The following is a 9,891-nucleotide window of genomic DNA, read 5'->3' as shown; positions in this document are numbered from 1 at the left end:
TCGTGTGTACGAGGCCTGAGTCTGAGGCGTCGTATCTTGCCGCCTGATTCAAAGAATCAGATACGCCAAAATTTCTCTAAGAAACGACCAGCGTAAGTCTCCTACGCTGTCGTATCTTAACTGCATATTTACGCTGGTCGCTAGGGGCGTGTACGCTGATTTACACCTAGAAATATGTAAATCAGCTAGATACGCTGACGCATTCACGAACGTACGCCCGGCTGACGCAGTACAGATACGCCGTTTACATTAGGCTTTTTCAGGCGTAAAGTTACCCCTGCTCTATGATGCGTATATGAGGCGTACCAATGTTAGGTATGGACGTCGGAACAGCGTTGAATTTTTCACGCTTTACGTTGTTTGCGTAAGTCGTTCGCGAATAGGGCTGGGCGTCATTTACGTTCACGTCGAAAGCATTGGCTTTTTGCGGGTTAATTTGGAGAATGCGCACTGGGATACTTTCACGGACAACGCATGCGCCGTTCGTAAAAAGCGTCATTTACGTGGGGTCACAATAAATTTACATAACACACGCCCACATCTTCCACATTTGAATTAGGCGGGCTTACGCCAGCCTATTTACGCTACGCCGCCGCAACTTTGCTTTGTGAATACTGCACTTGCCTGTCAAAGTTGCGGAGTCGTAACGTAAATAGGATACGTTACGCCCGCACAAAGATGCGCTCTCCTACGTGAATCTGGCCCTGTGTTTTTTTTTTAAAACAAAATTTATTATGTAACTATGTAGGTTCAGGGAATTGCCCCTTTCTGCCTATACTGATGTTTTCCTTCTTCCTTGGCCAATCCACCTGGTACCTTTGAGTATAAGGGAATGTGACTTTTGCCCTTCGGCCAATGGTGTAATATGATGGGCCCCATTATTCATTATGGGAAGTTGACAACTTTTTTCTTCCTAGCTTGGGCCTGCAGAGAAGTGACCACGCACACCCGCTAATCTTCAAATTCATACATGCTCGAAAGGCAATTTGAGGCACACTAATATTGTTCACAAATAAGGACTCTAGGTATTCCGAAATATGAATGGGGTTACATGGTCAGTTTATCTACAAGGAGTCATCAATGGAGATCTTCTTTGAGGTAAGAATTCAGGAAATTGGAAGCCTTCTGCCCAGCGTGCATCTTCTGATGCTGGGCGAGATGAGACTTTTGGGCAAAACCTTTGCCACACTCCGAACACGACACAGGCTTCAAGCCCTTGTGCTTGCGTTCATGGTAGAACAAGGATGAGCGCCACTGGAAAGTCTTCCCGCATTCGGTACACGAATAGGACTTCTCCCCTGAGTGCATCTTGAGATGTTCCATCAGGCTGGACTTTTGGACAAAGTACTTACCGCATTCCGAGCAGGAGAAAGGTTTCTCGTTGGTGTGAGTCCTTTGGTGCATGACCAACGTTGACCTCTTAGCAAAGCGCTCTCCGCATTCCGAGCAAGAGTACGGCTCCTTCCCTTTATGAGTCCTCTGGTGCTGCAGAAAGTAGGACTTCTGGGCAAAGCACTTCCCGCACTCGGAGCAAAAAAAACGAACCTCGCCCCGGTGCTTCCTCAGATGGTGCTCAAGAGACGGCTTCCACGTGAAAGACTTTTCGCACTCCGGACAAGAATAAGGCTTTTCCCCCGTGTGCATTCGCTGGTGCCGAACAAGGTTGGACTTTTTGGCAAAACATTTCCCGCAGTCTGGGCATGAGTGGGGCTTCTCCTCCAAATGCATGACCTGATGCCTCAACAAGGTTGACTTTTTGGCGAATCGTTTCCCGCACTCAGAACACGAAAAGCACTTCTTGCCGGTGCAAGCCTTACGATGGCTGACGAGATGCAACTTCTGGGTAAAGGACTTGCCACAGGTCGAACAAGGATAAGAAGATTTATCCACATGAGTCCTCTGACAGCCCCCACACTGGGCACATGGAGAAGTTTCACCCTCTCTATTGGTCTCATCTTTGGCTCCAGGGTGGGAGTGATCGGAAAAACACCCCTTGTGTGTAGATGGATCCAATGACAGATCTGCCCTTTGAAGTCCTGGATGATGATAAAGAGTAACAGGGTTTTCTTCAGGAGATGCTTCGATGTCGTTATCTTCTATTTCACCATCTGTTGAAATATGGTAACATTCTATATTATTCCTATCATTGTGTCCATCTGGGACAAAGGATGAGAAATGATAAAACAAATTCATACCCAAATTCTATAGCATGAGTTTCTAAACAACTGACCAGTTTACTGTCCCTCAGGCTTTAGGGGGCTAGACTGTGGCCAGTGGGAGTAGAAAAATACCCATCATCAGTGGGGTCTTAATAAATAATGCCCCAACGTTGCCCCATCGTCCCACCTCCAGTGCGAGGAATTGTGCCCCATCGCTGGTGTCAGTGGGGGGAATTGTGCCCCGATTGTTGGTGTCAGTGGGAGAAATTGTGCCCCATCGTTGGTTACAAAGTTAGGTTAAAAAAAAGACACAAGTCCATCTAGTTCAACCAATAAACAAAATAAATATCATACAATCCCATATACACAATCCTATACCCACAGTTGATCCAGAGGAAGGCTAAAAACCTCAGCAAAGCATGCTCCAATTTGGTCCAGCAGAATAACAATTCCATCTTGATTGCCAGAGAGGCAATCGGATATTTCCTGGATCAACTTTACCTATAAATGTTAGTACCCAGTTGTTGGAAGGCAACATGGTTCGATATCATATTTCTGCATTTTCTACATATGTGTTTCCTATTCCCCAAAGATCAGCCAGGCTGCCATGGTTTTAAAGAATAAAGATATTCTCACTCTCTGTAGGACTGCCATTTGGCTCCCAAGTCGGGATGTACTTAATTAATCATCTAACTTAAAGTGGAGGTTCACCCAAAAACTCAGTTTTTAACATTAGATTGAGGCTCATTTTGTGAAGGGGAATCGGGTGTTTTTTTTTTTAAATCGAAGCTGTACTTACCGTTTTAGAGAGAGATCTTCTCCGCCGCTTCCGGGTATGGGCTGCGGGACTGGGCGTTCCTATTTGATTGACAGGCTTCCGACGGTCGCATACAGCGCGTCACGATTTTCCAAAAGTAGCCGAACGTCGGTGCGCAGGCGCCGTATAGAGCCGCACCGACGTTCGGCTTCTTTCGGCTACTCGTGACGCGATGTATGCGACCGTCGGAAGCCTGTCAATCAAATAGGAACGCCCAGTCCCGAAGACCATACCGGAAGCGGCGGAGAAGATCTATCTCTAAAACGGTAAGTACAGCTTCGATTTTAAAAAAAACACCCGATTCCCCTTCACAAAATGAGCCTCAATCTAATGTTAAAAATTGTTTTTCGGGTGAACTCCCGCTTTAAAGGATCACTAAAGTTACAATTTTTTTTTTTAAATAACAAACATGTTATACTTACTTCCACTGTGCAGCTCGTTTTGCACAGAGTGGCCCTGAACCTGGTTTGTTCGGATCCCTCGGCTGCTGTTTCGGCTTCTCCCAGCAAGGACTCAACACCTTCATGCGAGCAAGCTTGCATGGTGTTGAGTTCTTGCGGGCGCGCTTACGTGATACAGCCGGCGGCCATAGCCGCCGACTGTATCACTCGGCCCTGCCCTCCGGCACGCTGCGTCATTGGATGTGATTGACAGCAGCGTGAGCCAATCGCTGCGTTGCTTTCAATCAACCAATGCATGAGCCGGGAAGACAGCCGAGAAGCCTGCGCGTTCGCGGCGCGGGACTTTTGAGGGGTCAGGTAAGAAAAGGGGGGGTTTGGGGGGCCACTAATCCACAAATGTTTTTTCACCTTAACCACTAGAGAGCCGCGCTATAGACGAAAGACGTCCACAGCGCGGCTCTCAACTGCCGGGTCCTTTTATGTGCATTCCCTGCGTGCGCCGCTGGGGGCGCACAGCGGGGAAACACTGTGCCCGGTGCATCGTTGAGATGCTGATGCGCGTGCCTGGCGGCCGCGATGTCCGCCAGGTACCCGCGATCGGCGGTGACAGCAGGGACGTGGAGCTCTGTGTGTAAACACAGAGCTCCACGTCCTGTCAGGGAGAGAGGAGACCGATGCTGTGTCCCTTGTACATAGGGACACAGCATCGGTCACCTCCCCCAGTCAGTCCCCCTCTACACACAGTTAGAACACACCCAGGGAATACATTTAACCCCTTTCCTCACCCCCTAGTGTTAACCCCTTCCCTGCCAGTCACATTTATACAGTAATTAGTGCATTTTTATAGCACTGATAGCTGTATAAATGTGAATGGTCCCAAAATTGTGTCAAAAGTGTCCGATATGTCCGCCGCAATATCGCAGGCCTGACAAAAAAAATCGCCGATCGCCGCCATTACTAGTAAAAAAAATTAAAAAATAAATAAAAATCATAAATGTATCCCCTATTTTGTAGGCGCTATACCTTTTGCGCAAACCAATCAATATACGCTTATTGAATTTTTTTTTAACAAAAATATGTAGAAGAATACGTATTGGCCTAAACCGAGGAAAAAAATATTAAAAAATAAAATAAAAATTGGGATATTATTATAACAAAAAGTTAAAAATGTTGTGTTTTTTTTTCAAAATTTTCTGTCTTTTTTTGTTTATAGCGCAAAAAATTTAAATCGCATAGATGATCAAATACCACCAAAAGAAAGCTCTATTTGTGGGAAAAAAATGATAAAAATATAATTTGGGTACAGTGTTGTATGACCGCGCAATTGTCATTCAAAATGCATCAGCACTGAAAGCTGAAAATTGGTCTGGGCAGGAAGGGGGTTTAAGTGCCCAGTAATGAAGTTGTTAATGAATAGAATGCATTAAGGTAAAAAAACATTTACCTTTACAGCCCCTTTAACATGACGCTACCAGCTTTAATCTGTCTAAGAGAATCCTTGATTAGCCACTCTACAAGCAAGCTTCAAAGAGAGTTGTGACTGCCAAAATAATTGGTGGCAAAGATCAAAGACCAACAAGCTATTGGAGATGATATGGGCAATACTGCCCCCAGAGGCCAATTGCGTCAGGACAGTCAGTAATATAAGCTGTTGAGGAGGAATGCCCCAGGAACCCTCTGATTCGTCCAAAATCAAGTTGGGCTGGCAATGGGAGGGGGTTTGTATGATGTGTAATTGAGGCTTGTAAAAAGGACTGTTTCAGCCCGTAGGCTCTGCCATTTTGAGACCTTGCTCGGAATGCTGGCTCGGGGGCCTAAACCATGCGGCCCATAGCTCTCCCTTTTTAACATCTGGAGACCAGCCAACAAATCTATTCCAGAGGATGTGATAAGTATCTTTGATGTTTGATTGTTGTTATATGTTGTAGATATCTGCTGTTTAGTATATTCCTATGTTCTTGGGAAATAAATGTAACATTGTTTATTAAGCAGATGTGTTATATTATTGTGCTATCCAACTCTTTAGACTAGCCAATTTATAGGGATATACAAATGATTACATATATGCAATAGTTATATAGATTATATTAGAATTGTATATTATTGTATATTCATTTACTTCACCAGTTATATTATGTATATTTAGGGAAGAATCCAGGTCGGTTCCAGAAATTGCTGCCAATTCTAGAGATCTCCATGTGTTCTAAATACTCCCCTTTCCAATCTTTTCTTGTTAGAATTTGCAGAAAGATGTTATTAAAGCAATTTTATTCACCTGTGCTGATCTCTGGAGGGATCTCCTCCTCCTTCCATGGCTCATCACCCCTCAATAATGGATTTTCTTCATCTTCAACTTTAATAATATACAGTTCCTCCTCCTGTATAGGACAAAGAACATCTTGATCATTCCTTTGAGTTCAAACACAACAGGAACATTTTTTATCCAAGGTGTAGACACAATTCAGAGGATAATAAGTAATTTACCTGATGATCTGAGATGTTCTGATCTTCTTGTGTGGAATACCCAGAATACAGAGGAGGAGGACATCTCTCTGGTGGGTTCCCATTACTGGATCCATCTGTAGGAAACACACACACTGACTGAATACAAAGCACTGCTTATAGACCTCTTAATAAACAAGGTTCAATAAATGCTTGATTGGACGTAACGCGTAAGGGCGGTCAGATCATGGAGTCAGATAATGGGGGATCTAGGTGGAGCCTCCGTTCTGCTTTCTTCTTTACAATAAAGTCTCCTCTTAGCCGGTGATGTGAGGGGCGGCTGATTCTCCATCATGACGTTCTTGTAGAGATCCTTGTATCCTTCTAAATTACTAGATCTGAATTACAAGAATTACAAGAACTGGAAGTCTCCTCTTACCCGGTGATGTGAGGTCCGGCTGGCTCGCCAATATGACGTCCTTGTAGAGATCCTTGTGTCCTTCTATATACTCCCACTCCTCCATGGAGAAATAAACAGTGACATCCTGGCACCTTATAGGAACCTGACACACACAATGATACAGTCACCATCCAGACACATCCCTTGTCTTTTACTTGATAATGTCCCAGAATTCCCGGCACCGCTCACCTCTCCTGTCAGCAGATCAATCATCTTCTGGATAACGTCTAGAATTTTCTTGTGGTTTTTCTCAGGCGTCAGGGAGGGAGGTGGGAGCTTCATGATAGGGCTCTGGCTCTTATACCATTCCTTTGACACACAGGTGTGGCTGCTTGGTGTAATGTGATCACCAGAAGTCTTCACGTGTCCATAATCCTATACAGTAAAAAGAAAAAAAATGTATCCTACAGCAACATGCGACCTCCCAGTATCCTCCTCATCTCTCCAGTTAAGTCTGTGTTTTATTAATAGAGATAAGAGTGATGTCATGTGACCTCCCAGAATCCTCCTCACCTCTCCGGTCAGGTCTGTTTTATTAATAGAGATAAGAGTGATGTCATGTGACCTCCCAGAATCCTCCTCACCTCTCCGGTCAGCTCTGTGTTTTATTAATAGAGATAAGAGTGATGTCATGTGACCTCCCAGAATCCTCCTCACCTCTCCGGTCAGGTCTGTGTTTTATTATTAGAGATAAGAGTGATGTCATGTGACCTCCCAGAATCCTCCTCACCTCTCCGGTCAGGTCTGTGTTTTATTAATAGAGATAAGAGTGATGTCATGTGACCTCCCAGAATCCTCCTCACCTCTCCGGTCAGGTCTGTTTTATTAATAGAGATAAGAGTGATGTCATGTGACCTCCCAGAATCCTCCTCACCTCTCCGGTCAGCTCTGTGTTTTATTAATAGAGATAAGAGTGATGTCATGTGACCTCCCAGAATCCTCCTCACCTCTCCGGTCAGGTCTGTGTTTTATTAATAGAGATAAGAGTGATGTCATGTGACCTCCTAGAATCCGCCTCACCTCTCCGGTCAGGTCTGTGTTTTATTAATAGAGATAAGCATCACAGGACAGAGTATATATCTCAGCCTCACAGATCAGGGTATACTGCTCAGGGTATATATACAGCTCAGTATCACAGATCAGTGTATATAGCTCAGCATCACAGATCAGGGTATACAGCTCAGCCTCACAGATCAGGGTATACAGCTCAGCCTCACAGATCAGGGTATACAGCTCAGGGTATACAGCTCAGCATCACAAATCAGGGTATACAGCTCAGAATATACAGCTCAGCCTCACAGATCAGGGTATACAGCTCAGCATCACGGATCAGGGGATACAACTTAGCCTCACAGATCAGGGTATACAGCTCAGCATCGCAGATCAGGGTATACTGCTCAGGGTATACAGCTCAGCATCATAGATCAGGGTATACAGCTATGGGTATACAGATCAGAGTATACTGCTAAGGATATACAGCTCAGCCTCATCACAGATCAGGCATACCGCTCAGGGTATACAGCTCAGTACCCCACTTGCTCAGACAGCAGCAGCAACAACCCCTCCCCCCGTGGGTCTTTTTTTTTTTTTTTTTTTTTTTTTTTTTTTTACACAACATACAAGGCTGGTCCACATGAACCACATCAATAACAATACAACAGCCGTAGTCAGTGTACATGTGTATAAATTCAAGTGGCATTGACTAAACATAACAGTCTGCAGCCGTGGCCCAGCCTCCCATATCTTTTCCGTTTTCTAAGAGCGAAATGAATTAGGAAAAAGGAAGGAAGAATGCCGGAACTGCTCGGGTAGGCAGTCCAGCAAAGTGAGAATATAAGGTTAGCTAGAAAAGCGGCGGTGAGGGAGGGGGTAGAGAGAAAGAAAAAGGAGGGGGGGGGGGGGGGTCTCGCGACCATGGACATCCAGTTACATCTGGCTTTCTCCTTCCAGTGGACCCCCGTGGGTCTTGCGGCTCTGACCTGACAGCAGCCCCCCCCCCCAGGCTCATGGGCTGGGTGGCTCTGACGGCACACCCCCCCTCCCGCGGGTCTCACGGCTCTTACAGAAACCCCCCCCCCTGTGGGTCTCGCGTCCTGAAAGGGACCGGGTGCATAGATAGGGGAGGTGGCGCCCGTGCGCCCACAATGCACAGGCCACCATTGTTAATAGAGATAAGAGTGATGTTATGTGACCTCCCAGAATCCTCCTCACCTCTCCTGTCAGGAGGTAGATGATCTCCAAGGTGAAGTTTAATATCCGTTCCGTCATGTGACTCCAGTCCTTTTCCATCCTCAGTGATGAGACCAGAAATGGACTTGGTTCCTCATGGGAGGGACTGACCATGATGAGACCTCTGCAAAGATAAAAACTGATTTGTAAATTAGTGTAGCGCTATACATTAAATACCATCTCATTGGTGCCACAAGAATTTTAAATGAAAACAATATATCATGCCAACAAATTGTTCCAAGTGCATCAGTCTATATGCTAATTTTCTTTACTCATAAACTCTTGCAAATGTGTTGACTCTTCGATTCCTTCACCTTCAGTGCTCTCACCTGATATACAAGACCCATGTGAAATGCAAGGTAAAAACAGCACAAGTCCCCTTTAAATGGAATCCCTGATCCCCAGCGAATGATGCCACTAGTACTCCTCTCCTCCGAATCACAGAATCAAGAGAAAAATCAAACACTCCATAGCGCCTTGCCTTTTATAAAACTTTTATTCACACCACTCATTAAATTCCACTCACATTTTGCCAATGCATGAAAGATAACACACTTCCTAGTTGCGCATAACAATGTAATCCAATAAGCCCCGCCCATACGTGTTTCGTCACCGCGACACGTGACTTCCTCAGGGGGGGTCATAGACAGGGTGTGCAGTGCACCCACATGTGAAGGCAACAATAGTAAAAACAATGCAAATATTCAGCTCCAGGTGGCTGTAAGTATACCGCACTTCCTAGTTTCACATGATGTCATCCAATAAGACCCGCCTCTACGTGTTTTGTCACTAGGACGCGTGACTTCCTCAGGGGGATCATCGACAGGTCGTGCAATGCACCCACATGTGAAAGCAACGATAGTAAACACAATGGCAATATTCAGCTCCGGCTGGCTGTAAGGATACTGCACTTCCCTAGTTTCGTGTGACGATGTCATCCAATAAGACCCGCCTCTATGTGTTTCGTCACCGGGACATGGGACTCCCTCAGGGAGATCAAAAACAGGTCGTGTATGTGAAGGCAACAATAGTAAAAAACAATGCCAGTATTCATTTCCAGGTGGCTGTAAATATGCAGCACTTAACTTCCTAGTTTCGTGTGACGATGTCATCCACTAAGATCTGTCTCTACGTGTTTCATCACTGTGAAACGTGACTTCCTCAGGGGGATCACTAACAGGTCATGCAGTGCACCCACATGTGGAAACAACAATAGTTAAAACAATGCCAGTATTTAACTCCAGATGGCTGTAAAGATACCGCACTTCCTATTTTTATGTGACAATGTCATCCAATAAGACCCGCCTCTATGTGTTTCGTCACCGGGACATGGAACTCCCTCAGGGGGATCAAAAACAGGTCGTGCAGTGCACCCACATGTGA

The 9,891-nt window shown here is 45.4% G+C and overlaps 1 protein-coding gene across 1 annotated transcript; it reads right to left on the bottom strand.

Moving 5' to 3' along the window:
• Positions 1 to 689: 689 nt before the first annotated feature.
• LOC120910484 (zinc finger protein OZF-like) lies at positions 690 to 8,855 on the bottom strand. The gene is made up of 6 exons (XM_040322241.1): positions 8,838 to 8,855; positions 6,469 to 6,654; positions 6,259 to 6,298; positions 5,862 to 5,956; positions 5,653 to 5,755; positions 690 to 2,108 (listed from the first exon to the last, which is right to left on the bottom strand). Exons 1-6 carry the CDS (start codon positions 8,853 to 8,855, stop codon positions 1,078 to 1,080), a joined length of 1,473 nt encoding a protein of 490 aa, XP_040178175.1. The 3' UTR covers positions 690 to 1,077.
• Positions 8,856 to 9,891: the final 1,036 nt, after the last annotated feature.

The sequence above is a fragment of the Rana temporaria genome, chromosome 8 (assembly GCF_905171775.1).
Source record: "Rana temporaria chromosome 8, aRanTem1.1, whole genome shotgun sequence".
In the NCBI taxonomy this organism is placed as follows: Eukaryota; Metazoa; Chordata; class Amphibia; order Anura; family Ranidae; genus Rana; species Rana temporaria.
Note: the sequence above shows the minus strand (reverse complement) of the source record. Positions and strands in the feature narration are given on the sequence as shown.

Excerpts from the sequence above, each read along its gene's own strand:
- LOC120910484 (XM_040322241.1), bottom strand. Across the intron at positions 5,957-6,258 it reads GCCGGACCTCACATCACCGG|ATGGATCCAGTAATGGGAAC; the intron begins GTAAGAGGAGAC and ends TGTTTCCTACAG. Across the intron at positions 5,756-5,861 it reads AGAACATCTCAGATCATCAG|GAGGAGGAACTGTATATTAT; the intron begins GTAAATTACTTA and ends TGTCCTATACAG.